Below are 20,739 nucleotides of genomic sequence, written 5' to 3'. Positions count from 1 at the left end.
CCTGTCGGCAGTAGGGCCACAACATCACCTCCATTCAAAATGTGAACCAAACACTCTTCTTGTTCGGGCTTCAGTTGGCAAATGCTGGGAATATTCTCCACAACAGAGCGAATAGCATCCCGTGTCTCCATGTCACCTAAACCTAAACTACAATCTTAAATTCGGCGCTTAGCGTCTACGTCACGGCTCTCAGCCCGCCCTCTGTTCGTTGATTGGCCCGGCTGCTGCGGAGCCGGAGATAAACTGAGAGATGGTTTGCTATATCAGACTGAGTACAGAAGCGAACTGAAATTGAGCGGAAGTACGAAGTCTGACGTTATTTATTCAGCTTTCAGATGATGTATAAATCTCAATTTCGAAAAATTTACACTTAAGATTGGTTTTGTGGTCCAGGGTCACATTTATGTCACATATGTCATATGAGGGTTGAAACTAAATATATTAATAATAAAATAATAATAATAATATAGATTAATATTAGAGTCATCCAAACCCCTTCTCAAGGAAAGTTCAGCCATTCAGCCATCAGTCGAATACCATTATTTATTTGAAGCCTTCAGTAGATCTAGAGCCTCACAACTTCCTCCTCACCGCTCCAGCGATTGCGCTATTGATCTCCTCCCAGGGGCAGTACCCACCAGAGGCAGAATTTTCCCTTTAACACAACAGGAGTCGGAGGCCATGAAGGCTGACATAGAGGAGGAGCTGTCAAAGGGCTTCATCCGACCATCCACATCACCAGCGTCAGCAGGCTTCTTCTTTGTCAAGAAAAAGGATGGAGGATTACGCCCCTGTATTGATTATCGTCATCTCAATGAGATCACAGTCAAATTCCGCTATCCTCTGCCGCTAGTTCCAGCCGCCCTTGAAATGCTCTGTTCTGCCAGGTACTTTACCAAGCTTGATCTTCGCAATGCATACAATCTTATCCGTATCAGAGAGGGGGATGAGTGGAAAACCACCTTTTCTACCACCACTGGGCACTACGAATATCTGGTTATGCCGTTCGGGTTTGTCAACAGTCCATCAGTCTTTCAGTCATTCATCAATGATGTGTTCCGGGACATGTTAGGCCAGTGGGTGATTGTCTACATTGACGATATATTAATCTACTCTGACACATTTGAATCTCATGTGCAACAGGTTAGGGCAGTACTTCGGCCATCAGTTGTATGCCAAAATGGAGAAATGCGAGTTCCATCAGACCTTAACTTAATTTCTGGGATACATCATCAGTGCGGATGGGGTGGCGATGGATGAGAAAAAGGTCAACTCAGTTTTAAACTGGCCCACACCTAAAACCACTAAAGATCTGCAACGTTTCCTGGGGTTTGCCAACTTCTATAGACCCTTCATATGCAACTTCAGCACCATAGCCGCACCGTTAATGTCGTTGTTTAGGGGAGGCAAGCGCCATCTCACCTGGTCCACAGCAGCGTCAGAGGCTTTTCAGCGACTCAAGGAGCGTTTCACCTCTGCACCGATACTTCATCACCCTGATCCTGAACTCGAATTCACGGTTGAAGTGGATGCCTCTAACACAGGCATCGGAGCCATCTTGTCTCAACGTCAGGGTAACCCCGCTAAGCTCTATCCTTGTGCCTATTACTCCAGAAAACTCAATGCTGCCGAAGGGAACTATGACATTGGGGATCGAGAACTGCTAGCCATGAAAGCGGCCTTTGAGGAGTGGAGACATAGGCTAGAGGGCGCCAAAAGACCTTTCATTGTACTCCCGGATCACAGAAACTTGGAATACATCAGGTCAGCCAAACGTCTCAACCCCTGTCAAGCAAGATGGTCACTGTTCTTTTCCCGATTCAATTTTCATATCACTTACCGCCCTGGCTCAAAGAATGGGAAAGCTGATGCCCTCTCAAGGCAATTTGACTCCACAACATCCTCGAATGCTCCCAACGAAATGGTCATACCCACATCTCTTATCCTCGCTCCAGTACAATGGGACATCATGACCGAGATTACCGATGCACAAGCCAACAATCCCACGCCACCTGACTGCCCACCGAACTTAACTTATGTTCCTGCTAATCTTCAACAAAAGAATCCTACAGATGATTCACGACTCTCCCAGTTCTAGTCATCCCGGCATCACGGCCACGGTTCATCTCGTTACCAACCGGTTCTGGTGGCCATCATTACAAAAGGACGTTATCACTTTCATCCAGCACTGTGCTACCTGCAATATTACCAAATCTTCTCATCAATACCCAGCTGGTTTACTTCAACCTCTACCCATGCCTCAACGCCCCTGGTCTCACATTGCCATCGACTTTGTAACTGATATTCCTCATTCCAGGAATCATACCACCATACTTACAGTCATCGACCGCTTCTCTAAAGCATGCCGCCTCATTCCTCTCACCAAGCTCCCCACAGCCTTCGACACAGCAGAGGCTTTGATGGAACAGGTATTCAGATTCTACGGACTACCTGAGGACATTGTCTCAGACCGTGAACCACAGTTCACCTCCAGAGTCTGGTCTGCTTTCTGTCAGCAGCTTAACATAAACGTCAGCCTAACCTCCGGCTATCACCCAGAATCCAATGGCCAAGTGGAACGACTCAATCAGGAATTAACTTGATTTCTAAGATCGTACTGCCAAACTGGAGTCGTTATCTGCTTTGGGCTGAATGTGCGCAGAACTCATTACGCAAGCCTTCTACCGGTCTTACACCTTTCCAGTGTGTTCTTGGTTTCCAACCTCCACTATTTCCCTGGTCAGGGGAGCCCTCTGATCTGCCCGCTGTCAATGATTGGCTACACCGCAGTGAGGAGACCTGGAATATCGCACACGTTCATCTCCAACATGCTGTACGCCGGGTCAGAGAACAGGCTAATCGCCATCGGAGACCAGGTCCTCCCTACGCTCCAGGTCAGTGGGTGTGGTTGTCCACCAGAAATCTTCGTCTTCATCTCCCGTGCAAGAAGCTCAGTCCCAGGTATGTGGGTCCTTTTAAAATCATTCGTCAAATCACACCAGTTTCTTATCGTTTAGCACTTCCTGCCAATTACCGTATCTCACCCACTTTCCATATCTCTTTGCTCAAGCCCGCCGGTGGTCCGAGAGGGGAGGGGGACCAGGAGGAGGCCACTGAGGAGAGCACCCCTCCCATCGTGGTGGATGACGAGGAGGCGTACCGAGTCAGGGAGATCTTGCATTCCCGACGCCGAGGCAGGGTATTGCAATACCTCATAGACTGGGAGGGGTACGGTCCTGAGGAGAGGTCCTGGGTCAACGCCCAGGACATCCTGGACCCCACACTCACGGATGATTTCCATCGCGCTCATCCCAACAGACCCGCTCCTCGACCCCGTGGAAGGACTCGACGTAGGACGCCCCTCGCTTCAGGAGCCGCTCGCAGGGAGGGGGCTCTGTCACAAACTCGGCCTCTGTGTCCCTCCCTGAACACCACCGGAGGGCACCATCACCAGAGTATTAGTTTTCAACTGCATCTCCCACAATGCCCTGTACCTGAGACTGATTGCTGCACAGGTGTTTCCCATCTCTGTGCCCTTCATAAGCTGCAATCCAACGCTCACTCATTGCGAAGTCTTGTTTGGCCCCGGCTAACACTTCTGAGCGTATCTCTTGTTATTAGTGATCTCCTGTTTATGACCTTGGACTGTTTACCTGACTCTGTGATTCTCTGCCACCTGCCCTTGTGATCTGATCTCTGGACTGTTTGTTACTTCTCCTGTCTGCCGCCTGCCTCGACTTAAGCCTGGTAATCGTTTACGAGTTTGGATCTGTCTCTGTCACCTCTGTCGTTGTTGTCTGATCTTTGCCTGTTTGACTTTGCCTTTTAATAAAGCTGCAAATGGATCCCCAACTTCAGACCCGTCATTACAGTTATAGGCACATTGCAGCCTTAAAGGTTTGGGTAATGTAATGTCTATTCAATGCTTTTCTCATTTAACACGTTGCCATAATAGAACGTCTAGAACATAACCCATAAAATGCTGCATGATGATGCAACAGGAACATGCCAGTGGCTACAACGTCTGAAACCCTAGAGAATCACACTGATTCATTAGCTGATGGTGTTTAAGAGACAAACACATCACAGGACACTTATGAGCTTAAATCCTGTCAGATTTTCTGCTATATACAGTACACAAACCCAAGCAGCTAGAGAGAGTATCTACACAGCGTCTCAGTAATCCAGACGTTTTCTATTACAAGCTTTTGGGGAACTACATTGATTATGCTGATTCCATTGATTAAATTCAGTTCAGACTTGTGAAGTGGAATAGTTTTTCACTGAGTCTTCAGCTGATGTGCATTCCTCATCTAAATGATAAATAGTTTAGCCCACGGCTCAGCTTTTTGCCCGTTGACACCAAAATGAAAAGCACACAGATGAGAGAAACTAATCTAAACAAAACTAAACAAACAAAAGATTTCAGTGTTAACATTGATGACTAATGAACTGTGTTCACACAATGTGGTTTGACTTTTAAAGGAATATGAAAGAAAGTCTTCTCATGTTGTTCCAAGTCTGCATGTCTTCTCAAGGCACGACAGCTTTGAGTGAGGACCAAATCAAAATTTAAACACTAAGGGGGAAATTCATTAATCAGTGGCGACTCTTTCACATGAATGTCAACAGAAATACCTGCATCGTATTCACGAAACACCTGCAGTCCAGTTCAGCATGCACAATGCTGAAACGTGCTCCATCTCAGTTTTTAAATCAAGTCACTGACATTCCTCTCTGTGCGCACACACATGTTTCTTATTCACTAAAATAATCTGGCACAATTTGCATTGTGCAGTTATTACCAAATGAGGCAGTAGGTTATACATTAAAAAATATGTTTGCTGCTTGTTCATTGAACTTAATTAAAATGAGCTAAAGCAACACAATTGCTTAACGTTTTGTTAACTTAATTTTATTGTGTTAAATCCATGTACAGTATATGTAAAACTGAACTTTACTTTATCCACTTATGTTGTGACTAATTTTTGCTGCATTAATGGAAACTGGGAAATAGATGTTTAGTTTACAGTATTCATTGCTTAGGGCTGGATCAGGACAGTAAATATTGAAATTAAGTTCTATTTTATGTGTTTATGTCAAGGGAAAGATCTTTTGACGTTGAATGTTCATTTGTGCTTGACATTTAAAGGAGTTTCTGTATGTTTTTTGTGGTTATCATTGTGCTGAAGAGCGGAGTCTATGTTTAGATTGTGGGCAGTTCCATGATTAAAGACTATAGTGTTGTTTGGTTTGATTTCATGTTGAGTAAAGAGTACCTACATTTAACAGCTATTAAGACACTAAATTAGGTCTAACTAACATTTCTTAATACAATAATTATTAACTAATTACTCATAAAAAGTTGTATTAACTCTGGATCATTAATATGGATCTGTTACTACTAATTAAATAATCAATATGATTAATTAAACATGAAAAAAATATTTCTGTGATCACACAAAATTAATTCATCTTAATTTTAAACATACATATTTAGTTAAAAAATATTTTTTGGTAACACTTTATTTTAGGGTCTCTTAACTAGTTGCTTATTAGAATGCATATTACTAGAATATTAGCCATTTATTAGTAGTAATTAAGCACATATGAATGCCTTATTCTACATGACCTTATTCTACATCCCTAATCATACCCAATACCAAACTTACCAACTACCTTAATAACTATTAATAAGCAGCAAATTAGGAATTTATTGAGGGAAAAGTCGTAGTTAATAGTGAATAAGTGTTCCCTATTCTAAAGTGTTACCTATATTTTTAATATTATTATTACTATATCAGCTCAAGTAAATTTCCTAGATTCCAGTTAATTCAAGTCTGTAATTTTGAGTAAATGAAAAAAACTGTAAGAGTATTTAATGTTTAATTATGTTGTACTTTTAAAAGAGTCTCTGTAGTTTAAATAATGCATTGAAGTAAGAAATTATTTGTCACTTGTAGCCCAGTGTTTGAGAGAATGGATATTTCAAACAAATATAATTTTAGTCATTGCCCAGGAACATTTCCCTGCATTGCATCCATTTATATGTTTGTTTGCTTCAATGTAATTTGTCTAGGTCAAGTTGCCTACATAATTCCTACTAAACCAGTTCAGTCAGAATGTGCAAGAAAACACTTATAGCAGACAACATGAGGCATATTCTGAATTAATCAGCAAATGATCAGAGTTTTGGGTGATGGTACTTTAAATCAAATTTACATATTCAAAAATGCTTGTGGATGCAAATTTGACTTCAGTTGATAACAGTAAATGTAGGTGGAAGGTCTTACCCTCTCTTGGCTCTGGTTATAATGGGTGAGGTATTTGGCGCACTCGCTGTAATTAGCCCAGGTTTTGTTGTTATTTGACGCCAACTCCCAGGTCCCATTGGTGTCACAGCGCCGGTACGCATGTCCTGTGGATACAGCACAACACATACTCTAACAAAGCAACTGTGCCTTCATTTGTGTATTGATTTCTAAATCAGACTGACAGGATAGAGCCACAGTGTATGAAAATATCAATGTTTGCCACTATTAGCATCAAACAGTGTTACAAATATGGATTCAATTATTGATAAAAGGAATACAATAAAAAAAAAAAAAACAGCCACCACTGAGGACAGATTTGAGTAAGATGTCCAATTAGTATTTTCATGTGCAGGTCTCTAGTGTAATTAATGGATCTCTAAAGCTCTACTGCAAACACTGTTCAGCAATGAAGCTTGTTGTTTGGAAAGCAGTTTGAATCATCATTCAAATTTGCTCAAAATCTGTTATTACCACTGTTATAGAACCTCAACTATTACAATTAATTCAAGAATTGACAAAATACAAACTAAAACTAACCTGGTCTCATGGCATAAACGTACCTGGGGGCACTTTTTAACGAGACCGTTTTTGTGTACCTTACTGCACGTTTCGCCACAGTTTCAAAGAGAAATGTCCACTGAGTGACACTAAAACACGGCTTTAATATGTAAACCCTAGCATGTTTTTATTACGCTGATATAAGTACGTATTGCTGTGTTTTTATTACGTTGCTTCAGGTACGTATTGCGGTGGTTCATAATTCAAATATCCGGGGACCGTCGCTAAAAATGTATGCTCTATCGTGTTGGAAATATGCCCTACACCAAACCCAATCCTAAACCTACCCGATAGTGTTAACAAATGCAAAACTGATATAAAAACGCATTTGTTAATAAAACCGTGCCACTTGAACTTCCTTATATGCAGATTTGAACTGTTTTGTTGAACCACACGGGATTCAGAACTGGAGCTCCTGACCTCTCAAGCACATCTCCGTACTCCGTGAGCTACCGAACAAACCTACCATCTGTGAAAACCCATAGATATGAAGCTGGATATGTGTGATGCTAATGTTCAAAAGCATCAGTTTTCAAATCTCCCAGCATATTAATATTGTTTTGAAGTCATAACATGATATTCTTCACGTAATTGTATTAATCGAAACTCTGTAAATTTGTGTGAAAAGGAATAAAACGCATCAGAGTTTTACTGCCTCTAGTGTTCATTTCTTTTGGAAACTGCAGTAATATGTACTTATTGGTACGTATTTCGCGTCTCGCTAAAAAGTGCCCCTAGGTACGTTTATGCCATGAGACCAGGTAACCTAAAACATATAAATGTGACCATTAGAAAATATACTTTTTTTATGGAAAGTAATGTGTTAGGTGCTTTTTTGCATCAAAAAGTATGAGAGTATTTCAGCCTTTTAGGATATTCGATAACACTTTATTTAAGGACCAATTATATCAGGACCAATTCTCACTATTAACTAGATTCTTATTAGCATGCATATTACTAATATATTGGCTGTTTATTAGTACTTATAAAGCACATATTAATGCCTTATTCTGCATGACCATATTTTAGATCCCATAATCCACCTCATACCTAAACTTAACAACTAATTTACTAACTACAGCAAATTAGGAATTCATTAGGTGTATTATGCTATTGTGAGAATTGGTCCCTAAATTCTACCCATATTTTTTACTGAAATTATGAAAATATCAAAGTGATGAATATGATCTTTTGAGTGTTGTAAACAAATGTTCAAAATCTGACTCATTCTTCAGATTTTGTAAATGACTCTTGAAACAAAGGAAATAGGAAATAGGTTGTCAGGAAATAAATGAGTGAATCAATGAACTTACAAACAGCTCCATTGTTTATTTCCAGGTAGCTGTCTGATTGCATAACATCCATTATATGCATTGTGTTTCTTCCAACACTGATTACTGTTGTAGAATAGCACCACTCTACTCAATTTGTAAAGCTACAGTAGCAATGTTTGTATCTACTCAGGCTCATTGGAAATACGTGTCTCTTCCTACATTTCAGCAAAACTCAAAAACGTACCTATACATATGAATTGTTGTAGTTTCCAGTTGAAATGAACACTGGAGGCAGTAAAACTCCAAAAACGTTTATTCCTTTCACACAAAGTATGATTTACAGGGCCAGAGTTTTGAATAAGAATGCCTAATTTTTGCACAATTCCTTGCACAATATTATGTTATGACTTCAAAACAATTTTAACATGCTGTGAGATTTGAAAGCTGATAGTTCTGAAAGTTAGCATCACATATACAGCTTCATATATATGGGTTTTCTAATGCAGCATGTTTCCTCGATAGCTCACGTGATACAGTGTTGCACTTGTGAGGTCAAGCGTTTCGAACCCTGTGAAACGACAGTTTGACAAATCAGCTCAAACGTGCATATAAGGAGTTAAAATGGCTGGGCTGCATCAGCAGAATACATGCCTGTACCAATGCAATAAATGCATGGCCATGGTCATGTATTTTAGCGCCTCTCACTGGACATTTCACTTTGAAACTGCAGCAAAATGTGCAGTCAGGTACGTAGTATCTGTGCTGCAGAAACGTTGCCGCAAGCACATATTTCCAATGAGCCTGGGTTGGTTTGTATTGTTTTCTCCCTGGGATTATTTGCTCATGGTTACATGTCACTTTGGCATCTGCTAAATTAATAAATGTAAATGTAATGAAGTTGGGAACAGCATTGCTAGTTCTCAGTTCACTGTCCAGGTCCACAACACATCTGCTTTATGAAAACACACCCTGTTTTTGTTATGAATACAAGTCAAGCATGTAAAAATGTATGGACATATTCCAAAATGTTTGTCTGAAAGACGACACAAGAATTTGGAGTGCCAACAATGATGAACTGAGGAGAAAAGCACAGATTTTGGAGGTGGCAGCTTACAAATGCTGGAGGTTGTCCATTATTGTCAAGGGAGCGCCGTGTGAATTAGACACGTACCAGTTAGCCACAGGTCAGTGGCTGCAAGCTCACCTTTGTGGTTGAAGTCATATATGTACTCCGGGCAGGTAGTGGACACCATCCTTCCAGGCAGTCCCTCGGGCCAGCAGACGATGCCATCCCACTCCGGCATGCAGTAACCCTCTATAACACAAAGCAAGATTGACATTTAGATAGAGCGAACTCCACCACTCCAGAACCTGCACCACCCACCCACTCCAGCAATACATGAATAACCTCCTCCACAATCTGTGGACAGAGTCAGAGAGGATACAGTGTAGTCAACAGAAAGCTTCTCTGGCACTTGGACACAATCTCTACTGGTCTATCTGCTCAATATACTCAGACTGAACAGAAGGTGTCAATCACTGTAACTATGCATAGCTTTCAAAGCACTGTTATCTTGTTTGCCCTTTACATGCATGTTTCTATTGTAGTTCTGTAGCCAACATGAAATAGCATTCATAACCGATTTTATTTCAGTAATCTGATGTGAAACAGGAAAAAAAAGAAATCATTGAGAATTACAGTTTTTTTTTTATTGCTTTGGCGCAATTTTCACAAGCAATTGGTAAGTTTTAAAAACTCTTAGTACTAATATCACAATAGATCATCAAAAGTGCACTTTTTTCAAACATTTCAGCATACAGTTGGTACAATACACGCAATCACAAAATATCTTTTTTACTACATAAAATAAGTATTTCATCTATATAAATGTTTCATTCACAGTAACTGCCTTTGATTAAACTATTACTATCAAACTTTTCATTAGCATGACTTTTCATTCAGTTTAATACATTTGTCTATTATTTCATCTAACTCATCTTAACCTCATCTAACTCACAAAATGTCCCCACAAAGATGGCAATATCTGAAATCTTTGTCCTTTTTTGGGTCCAATGAGAAAAAAATAAAAAATAAAAAATCATAAGGGTAGGTTTAGGAGTAGGGGGAGACAGTATAAAACCCATTATTCCTATGGAATGTCACCATAATGATAGGAAAACCTGTGTGTGCGTGTGCGTGTGCGTATCTACTTATGTTACAGTAAACAATTTTTGGGGACAAATTGGTATCCAGAAGTAAGCAAAACTTGACAAAATCACCTAAAACCTCCCTTTGAGGACATCCTCATTTGTAAAACTGTGTGTTTTGCTATTTGTGAACATACAGCAGGACACAAGGGAGAGGAACTGATCAGAGATGTATCAGAAGAAGGGAGACAGATGGCATCAAATACAGCATTTTACATTACATTGTGCCATGTGATACTGTATATTGAAGCATTACCATGGTAAAGACTGCACATTACTATAACTCACCCTTCATCTGAAAAATTCAGCTAGAATATAGATTCAGTCAAATGGCACAGTGAGGACATTTACTGCATTGACAGTGAACTCTGTTCTAGCACAAAACGTTATGGCCTTCATCATACCTTCATCACACCTTTTGATAACACACTGGATAAATACTTTTACAAACTATTATTGATTTTATGTAAGATATGCAAGTTAGGTAATTTAAGTGTATTTTCTAACATGACAATTATTGCCTTTATTACTGTAATTATTTCAGCAACAAAGGTGATTTGAAACATGAATCTTGCATTGTTTGCTCTTAAATGAACTGATTGTTAAAAGTACTAAATTGAAAGAAGATCATACAGTTGTGTTTTGGTGATTAATTCAATTAATTCGATCACAATGATCTTGTGTTTTAAAACAATGATTATGTGGAATGAAAATATGCGCAACTACAATGAAATCATGAGATCAGGTTTTGAAAAAATGACTAGTGGTGTTACCAGTGTGATCATTTTAAAGTTTTGTTCTAAGAGTTTTGAAAATGTACACCTTACTTGTGAAAATAGTCCCAAACCACTTAAAAAAAACAAAAACTGTAATTAATTTCTTATTTACATTGTTTGTACTGTGTTAGTTATGATGAAAGCATTTGTGAGAGTGCAAAAAATGAATGGTGAGATCATTAAATTCAACAAGACATGACTGTGATCAGCTACAATGCTCAGCACTGCAACCTTTTATGGGAGTAGATCTAAATATAATATTATAATCAACACTTTTCATTCTTAGTTAATCTTGGCAGGTGTAAAAGTATTCAAAAGAGCTCCAAGTATAATACAGTGGGTCTTTACATTGAAGTTTTAAAAGAGATCCATCCATTTAAACAGTGTTCAAATCTGAGGACTAAAATCAGGGTAGAAAATGCCATTTATTTCTATGATGGCAGTTTTTGATGTACAGTACAAGCATTATAAGTGCACCTCAGGAAACATTGTAAAAATGCAGCTCACAAACCTTTTAAATATCTTGTTTCACTCAGAAATATGAGACATTAAAAGTTAAAGAAAAAGCCAACAGTTCTATGTGGGACGACTAATACAAGATAATAATACTAAACTTAACTAACTAAAGTTAATGACAGATTGTGCATAATTACATATAAAGTCTTTAGCCTTATTTTATCACCCCTTGAAATGTATTTCTGTACTTTATGTAATTATAATTTTGGTGGATTGCACTTTAGTGTGACGATGACTTCTATTACACATGTGACACCATCTTTAAAACTGCAGAATATACAGCAAAATCTCTTTCAATTGCTTAAAAAACTAAAACACAATGCAAACATTTATCGCAACTTTTTTTCTTTGTTTCATGACTGGATAACACCAAAAGCACAAAGCAGGTTCTATTCCTGCATTAGTAACAATGGTCCATGTCATTCAACTCTCTGAAAATGAAATAGTGTAGGAACAAAAGAATGAAGCTAAGATTTAGACCACCTACATTATTTCCAAAGTCTGTTCTTAAATATAAGTATGAAAAATGGCCACTTTTGATTAAAAAAGTCTAAAGGTCTGGAAATACATTAATGACAATATATAATATCTCAAAGTTTTGAATGAGTCTGAATAAGGGTCTCAATGATTGAAGCTAACACATTTATATGCACTTCTAAATGCTTTTCGATATTTGCGATTATTTTGTGCGCAGGCAGAAAAATTGTCAGGGTTCTGTCCTGGCAGTCCTGTCCTTACTGACTTTGTGTGTCAATGTTTGTTTTATGTATGAGCACATGGCTTTGTGTTTGTGTTGCCCATGTGCTCCTCTTGTCTGGCCTCCTTGTTTCCCTTTACCATGCCCAGTTGTTTAGTCCTTATCTAGTCCTCATTTGGTTCATTTTCACTTGTTTCTTGTGTGATTTCCTTCCTATACATTATTTTCCTGATTGTTTAGTGCCACACCTTTTATGTTGCATCCTTTGTGCCCCTTGCCGTGCTCTTTTGCTTTTTAGTTGTCTTGCCTTGTCCAGTTATTGTGACCTGTCTCTGTTTGTGTTCTAGCCATCAGCTCAGTTAGGCCAGTGGATTCTGCCAGCTTTTTTATCCCAGCCTTTGGACTGTCCCACCAGACTCTGACCCCTGGATTTGCCTGTATGGATTGGCTGCTTATTTATGACCCCTATCTGTCATCAACAAGTCCCAAGTTTCCTCACCACCTGACTTTCAACCACTCTACCTGCCTGATTAAAGACCTGTCTGATGTCAACAGTTCACTGTCTGGACTTATCACCTGGTTTTGATTCTCATTTGGCTCTCACTCTCTTACAGTTATTTCAGTTATTATTGCTGTTGCAGAGCAAGTATTGAGACTTGCTACTGCCATTACATCCACAGACATGCTCCTGTGTGCATGTAATGCATTAAATAACCTGTAGCACATCTAGACATGTGGAGCTGGGGGAGTTGGAGGGTTTCTGATACAGAAAACACATAATCAAACCATTTAACTGTTCAGTAGCAATCTCACTGGCTGTAGATGCAACTAGGGATGTAAGCGGGCAAAAAAAATATCCAGTAAAATTTCTGGATACTTTCTGAAAGTTCCCGAAAATTTCCAAATTTTTCCTATAGTTTCTACAAATTCCTGGCATATTTCCAGAAAGGTACTAGAAATCTACCCCTTTGCAACCCTAGATGCAACAGACACCAATCAGCTTGTGCCATGTAGTAAATTATGTGATAGCTATCAGATTACATGTAAAAGACTTATCAGTCTGTGCAATCTAGAGATTCATGACTGTTCTAGAAAATACAGAGACATGCTAGTGGCAGTACATACACAGACACATTTTTTTTGTGAGCATTTAATACATACTGCTGCTGGACAAATAACTTACATGAAATCATCCTAAGCACATCTAGACAGGTGGAGCTGGGGGAGTTGGAGGGATTCTGATGCAGAAAACATTGAATCAAATCATTTAATTGCTGAGCATGAAGCTCTTTTGCTGCAGATGCAACAGAACCCAATCAGCTAGTGCCATGTAGTAAATTATGTGATAGCTATCAGATAACATGTAAAGCACCTATCAGCCTGCTCCATCTGGAGGTGGGGGAGGAGGAGGGTTTCTGATAGTGTGCTGCAAGACTTGATTATAGCAAAAACCAAACCAAACCATTTAACTGTTGTGCATCAGGCTCATTGGCTGCAGACGCAACAGAGACCAATTAACTTGTGCAATGTAGTAAATGACAGCTAGTAGATTCTAGAGGATGTAAAGGATCACCTTGTCACCCTGCACTATCTAGAGTTCAATGACTGAACTAGACAGTTCTATCATGACAGCTCTCGGAATAGTATAGCATGGTGATGGATGTGACAATTTTAATGTATTTGGTTGTAGAGGAATAGATCTGCTATTCATGCTGGTGCTATTATTGTAAGTACAGAGACTTGCCAATACATACACAGACAAGCTGCTGCTGTGCAAACAGCATACATGAAATTACCCCCCAACAAAGCAGGAGAGAAAATAAAATGAAAAATACAAGCCAATATACATACATGCTGCTCTGAGTATATAAAACAAGCTGCTGCATCAATAGACATGCATATATCTCCACACATGGTATGGCAGTAAACAGGACAGTACAGGGTGATATAGATGGTTTCATCGGGCGCACGCGCCTGGCCCGAAGTTAACTTCCGGTCTGTGTTTGTTTATCGGTCTGGTTAGTGGCGCCGGCTACAAACGCAGTACAAGTTAAAGTGATGAGTAATGAAGTTGTGCTCAGGTTGTTGTGCTGTGGGATGTGATTTCCATACATCATTTGTGGCGACCCGCCACGATATCAAAACTGAACGATTTTCCAAAAGGCTTCGTAGAATAAACATAAGCACGTAATGCACATTTAAAAATCAAAACGAGGCGCGGGTGTTTTTATATCACTGTATTTCTGAAGGAAGTTTGTCTTTAGAAAGTCATTTCATCTTGCATGCTATATGCCTGATAAAGCAGCGTTTGTAAGCTCAGCCCTGCTTTGTGTTACCGGGGAAACCTCTTGTTCTCCCGCTTTAAAGTGCCTCCTGCTGGCAGAAAATGAATTTGCATTTTTAATAAGTCCGTCTGATTTACGCAGCAAACATATTTAGCTTGTTATCAAAAATTAATCTACTCTAGAGGGACTGTTGTTATTGATTCTATTTGGATGTCTACCGGAAGTTAAGTTAGGGCCACAAAAGTGCGCATGCGCAGTAACGTTTGTTTATGTTGTTGCCGTTGAAACCGTCTATAGCCCTCCAAAACAAGCAGATCTACTGCCAAGACATATGTACAGCCACTGCTCCGACAAGCAATGAGAACTGCATAAACACTAGCTATGTGTGATTCGCAGCATGGTTTAATGCTACACTCTTTGAAAAAAAAAAAAAAAGTACAAATCTGTTTTTGGGTAAACTATCCCTTTAAGGACCTTACAGCCTGCGCCATCTAGAGTTTCATGACAGAACTAGATATTTATACTAAGTAAAGCTTTGGTTGAGAATTATCTCACTCTTGGGTCCTCTCTCCCCACAGAAATGCCTTTTTGTTTTTTTCCACATTTTCTTGGCAACGCTAGTATTTCTGGCTTTGCTTTCAGTCGCTGTTATTGAAACCAGCTGCCCCCAACTTGCCACAAATAACTAGTTAAGGATAAATCTCGGCGGATGGCTTTACTGCAGATTCATTATTTTCCTATGCCTGTAATTAAAGATTTTCAGAGGGAAAATCAAAGCATATGATGGAGCTCATTTTATATGCCTGGAGACCAGCTTGTCAATTTTTCGTGAATGTAATTAAAGGAGAGTTTCAGACAACAGGCCTGTTTTGCAGGATGCTTGTCCTGGAGGGAGTGTGCCATGTGTGTTTCACATTTCCAAAATAACAATAGCCAAATGTCGACGTTTTTGTCTTATATATAGAGCATTAAGCCGCAGACCGCCTCCAATAGCCCAGTGGTTTCAGATATAACTCCACACAGAAACATCACATATATAATTTCCCAAAATTCAAGGTTACGAGGAAGCTATCATCGTATCTGATGAGGCTGTGGCTATTGATGATGTCATTTGGGGTTTCTGAATAATATTTGTCTTCTCGCCCCCTTCTCACATGAGATTCGGGCCTGGCCCGAATTGTGCCGGCGTTTTGATATATGAAAGCTTTTATAGCAATCTGGTGGTGTTATTTTACACCCAACCGCAAAGTTTGAGCGTCAGGCTATTTTCACACACAGGCTAGAGAGTCTCAGGGCTTGTGGAAGCCACATCCCTGCACTGTGCGACCCAGGCTGAAACCTCAGTGTCTCTCTCAATAGGAACCTTGTTCATGCCCCGCCATGGAGACTTGGTCTTAACCGAAGCACAAACGTGCAATAATAACAAATAAGAGCTGTGCAGTGCAGCGAGCTCTGAGGCCAGGCCTTGACTTGAGGTTGGGCTCCGCCACCTCCAGCCTGGACTAGAATAGATAAACCGACTCAGCTAACTATTTGCTGAGCAAACAATCTCAGATACGCAGGACGATGCGATGGTCTAATAATAGTTGGCTTGACGGTTAGTGGAGAATGCCACATGAATTGCACATAAAACGTCAAGGGTGGTCTCACAAAGACATGGTCAGGGGCGAGGCAAAGCCATTGCTGAATCAATCCTCGTGTCTTTCCTCGCTCAGCAAGACGGAGGGATGTAGCGGGCAGCCGTTTCCTTTTGATGACGAATTCTTGAAAATAGACTCGTTTTACTGCTACTCCTGTAGGAAATCTCCTTAATGTGCTATGACATGCATTTATTGTACTTGAGCCAGAGACGTCTTTGGCAATTCCTCACAAAAGCAAGAGAACACTGCATTGCTGAGACGGTGGTGACAGTGATGAGCGCTTAGTGCATCATTTGAGACAAAAGGGAAGGGAAATGTATCCGTCTGTTCTCCGTGCTAAATGCTGTTTCAATCCCAGATGCTACAAGAATTTATAACACTGTTGAGATGATAAAACTCACACAATGATATGACCTGCTTTAAAAGACCTTAGGAAAACGGGTAACACTTTAGTTTAGGGACCAATTCTCATTATTAACTATTTGCTTATTATCATGCCTATTATTAACATATTAGTGCTTATAAAGCACATACACGTGTTCTGCATGACTATATACTACATCCCTAATCTTACCCAATAACTAAATGTAACAACTACCTTACTAACTACTAATATGCAGCAAATTAGGAGTTCATTGAGGCAACAGTCGTAGTTAATGGTTAATTTGACCCTCTAACTCTAGCTCTCGCTATTCTATTCTTAAAAAAAAAAAAAAAAAAACTAACACTAGCTTTTCTAATCTTTTTGTATTTTATCTATTTGTTTTTTATTTATTATACAATTAACAAAGGCAAAAATACCTCTAACACTAGTTTGCTCTATTCTTTTTCTATTCTGTTTTCTTTTTATTTATTATATTATAAAAAAATAAAAATTAAAAAAACCTTGTTACGTGTACTGCGTTAAGCTAACTGAGACTTGTTATAGCACTTGTGTATCATTGCTCTTTTGTTGGTTTCGATTGCTTCCATTGTCCTAATCTGTAAGTCGCTTTGGATAAAAGCGTCTGCTAAATGACTAAATGTAAATGTAATGGTTTGTTAATAGTGAATATTGGACCTTAAAATAAAGTGTGACCAGAAAATGCATTGCAGTATTTTCAGAATAGAATTAAATGCACATAAAAATTATCATAGTGAAAAAGGGATGTCTAAAATGATGAAAAGGAAAAATCTTTTAAAAATCTAGGTTGAAAACTAAATTGGTCTCATAAATTTTTTGGAAAACTTTTCCACGCCCTTGAAAAATGTCAAATGGTGTAACCATAAATGAATACCGTTTTCCTTACTCCTTGCATTTAAAAATGCATAAATCTTAATTCTTTTTTAAATTAGCTTTCAAACACATTTTTTCAGAGTTTTTTTTCTTTGTTTGTTTTGTTTTGTTTTTTGGTAATTACACCACTTTTTAATTATACAACCCGTTTTATTACACAACAAATATCAATAATTATCAAAATATGTTGAAATTTTGATGTGATTTTGCAGTGACATCATGCCAAAACATGACACTGCTATCATGTTTTTCATTCACGTAAATGGTTCATTTGATAGAGCTCTTCTGAACTTTCCCTCAAGAACCACTGGAGTAAGTCAAATTCTTTGTTTAATATTTGCAATTAATTTAAAAAAAAAAAATATATATATATATACTTTTGCAATCCAGTTCTAGGTTTTTCACTTAACCTCGACAAAACAACTGTCATATAATTCTCTGGACTCTAGGTCAATATTTATCAAAATGATGAACTTTATTATTTGGATGGCTATAACAGGGTCTTTTAAAAAATATTGGTAAGTTTATCCAAATGCCTATAATTCTTAAATTGTTAAATAATGCATAGTATCTGTTTAAACATCATAAAGCATCTAATATCTGACAATTGCTGCTTGCTACTTCTTTCTTTCATTTTTTTTTTTTTTTTTTTAAATAAATTAACAGGTCCAGATACAAAAAGGCGAAAATGTGTGACATAACTGACCCAAATACAAAATGCATTGCAACCATTAGCAGTCACATCTGGTCTCAGCACTTCAGTAACAGCAAAAAGACATCATGCATGCTCTGTCTCAGAGGTTACACGCTTAGCCTAATTTCAATAGAAGTTCTATGATCAGAAAGACGTGTGCACCCTTCCAAAAGGGGTCAGAAAACAGCCACCAGAAAGAGCGCAGAGTCATCAGGTAAACAGGTCAGATCTGACTCACTCACCCAACACAGGGCTGAGAGCAAAGACCAGATCGCAGGAAATCTCACCCAAGATCCCGCACAAATAACATCACTTCACATTATTGGGATGCCTTCAACAGATTTGATAAAACATCATTTCCCTTTTTTTTACATAATGATTTTTGTATGTATATGTAGTATACTGAAGATGTCAATGGTGACAATAACAACAACAACAATAACCATTTACTATTTACAACTGAACTTTATATATACTTTGATGTGACATGTGACCAAGTATGGTTACCCATACTCGGAATTAGTGCTCTACATTTAACCCATCCAAAGTGCACACACACAGCAGTGAACACACACACACACACCATGAACACACATCCGGAGCAGTGGGCAGCCAATGCTGCGGCGCCCGGGGAGCATTCGGGGGTTCAGTGCCTTGCTCAAGGGCACCTCAGTCGTGGTATTGAGGTGGAGAGAGCGCTGGACATTCACTTCCCCCACCGACCTTTGGGTTACGAGTCCGACTCTCTAACCATTAGGCCACCACTACTTAACTACATAAATTACATAAAAATATTCTGTCTATTTTCTTTTCTTTTTCATTCACATTTATTCATTCGTTCATTACTAATGATCACATGTTTCTCCTTCAGTCATGCACCTCTGAGATGTTCAATCACTTCAGTAGAGACTGTCCTCAAGTATATTTTATAATCTCTAATGGAGTCTGAGACCATGTAAAAAAAAAAAAAAAATCAAAATCAAATTTAAATCTGGGAATAAACTAAATATTTTAGGTTTTTGAAGAATATAAAACACAGAATAGTTTAAGACATTAAATATTTGACAATGAGCAAAATCGCAAATGCTTCATTTTTCAAGGCCCAACTTAAAAAACGCAATATATGCTAAGTGGTCTCAGACTTCTGGACCCCACTGTGTATTATAATTATTCCTGTCTGTTATTCATCATTTCATATTTCTGAAGAAATCTGCAAACCAAAGTAAATGAGACATTGGAAATGAGTGTACAAGCACAGCTGTCCATCTTGGCAGTGACACGAAAGAGATGTCGGGAGGCATTAGGTGTGACAGAGCTCAGACGAGCTAACATTGACTGCGTCTGAATGAGTTGCCATTTGAGTGCCAGATCTCTGCTCAACATCAGCGTCCAGCTGCATTGAGACCTGTGGCCTCTAATAGAAGATATAGGAGCATTATCATAACCCTCTGCTGCTGGATTAACTCAAGACTAAGTTCTGTTGAGAACAACTCTGCACTGAGCTGGACTACCGTTACTGCATAAACACAGTCGTGGCCTAATCAATCTTCACTCCCATTTCTTTTTCATTGAAACAAACCAGCTACTAATATATGTGTGAATTTAAACAGGGTTCTCACTTTTTCTTAACTAATGAATTTCCACGATTTTCCAGTCAGCCGTGAATACCGGATAAGTAGCAGTGTCGAGTATAATGCATTCCAGTAATTTAATTACTTTTCCCTTGAAAAAGTCACGTAAGGTATTACTTTTTATTATTCTGTAATTTAATCAGTTCAATCAGTTTAAAATTCGTATATAAAACAATAATGTATTTAACATCAAAAATGAATCAAAATCTAATGTTAATGTTTGTTTTTAAGTTACTTTCGACTATTAAATACTTTGGTCAGTTCAATGAAGTATTTATGCAATTTTGGGTAACACTTTATTTTAGGGTCTCTTAACTAGTTGCTTATTAGCATGCATGTTACTAGAATATTAGCCATTTATTAGTAGTAATTAAGCACATATTAATGCCTTATTCTACATGACCTTATTCTACATCCCTAATCATACCCAATACCTAAATTTAACAACTACCGCACTAACTATTAATAAGCAGCAAATTAGGAATTTATTGAGGGAAAAGTCGTAGTTAATAGTGAATAAGTGTTCCCTATTCTAAAGTGTTACCCAATTTATAATATTTATCTGAAAGAATTAAAAGAGCAGTTTCATGTCAATCCTTCTATTGTCAAAGTTGATATGGGGTTTAGAACATAACTTGTAACAAGTAATGCAATACTTTTTAGAGGAAGTAATTAGTAGAGTAATCTAACACTGTTGCACATGTAATTAGTAACTAGTAATTGCCAGTATTACTTTTTTGAGTAATTTAAGAGTTTGAGACCCAAGAAGATTGACAGAGAGAGATTACACACAAAAATAAGCAATATCCAGCTGATGATGAAATATTTTACCAAAATGTTCGGTAACACTTTATTTTAAGGACCAATTCT

General features: G+C 38.6%; 1 protein-coding gene across 1 annotated transcript in view; it reads right to left on the bottom strand.

The window, feature by feature from the left end:
- The window catches only part of pth1r (parathyroid hormone 1 receptor), a 99,202-nt gene that overhangs the window by 27,127 nt on the left and 51,336 nt on the right, over positions 1–20,739 (bottom strand). Inside the window, exons 3-4 of the mRNA XM_058753235.1 lie at positions 9,351–9,461; positions 6,294–6,418 (exon numbers count right to left, since the gene is read on the bottom strand). Coding sequence (XP_058609218.1) covers positions 6,294–6,418; positions 9,351–9,461 — 236 coding nt within the window. The remainder of the gene's footprint in view (positions 1–6,293; positions 6,419–9,350; positions 9,462–20,739) is intronic.

This window comes from Onychostoma macrolepis, chromosome 02 (assembly GCF_012432095.1).
Source record: "Onychostoma macrolepis isolate SWU-2019 chromosome 02, ASM1243209v1, whole genome shotgun sequence".
NCBI lineage: Eukaryota > Metazoa > Chordata > Actinopteri > Cypriniformes > Cyprinidae > Onychostoma > Onychostoma macrolepis.
This window is presented reverse-complemented; position numbering and strand designations above follow the sequence as displayed.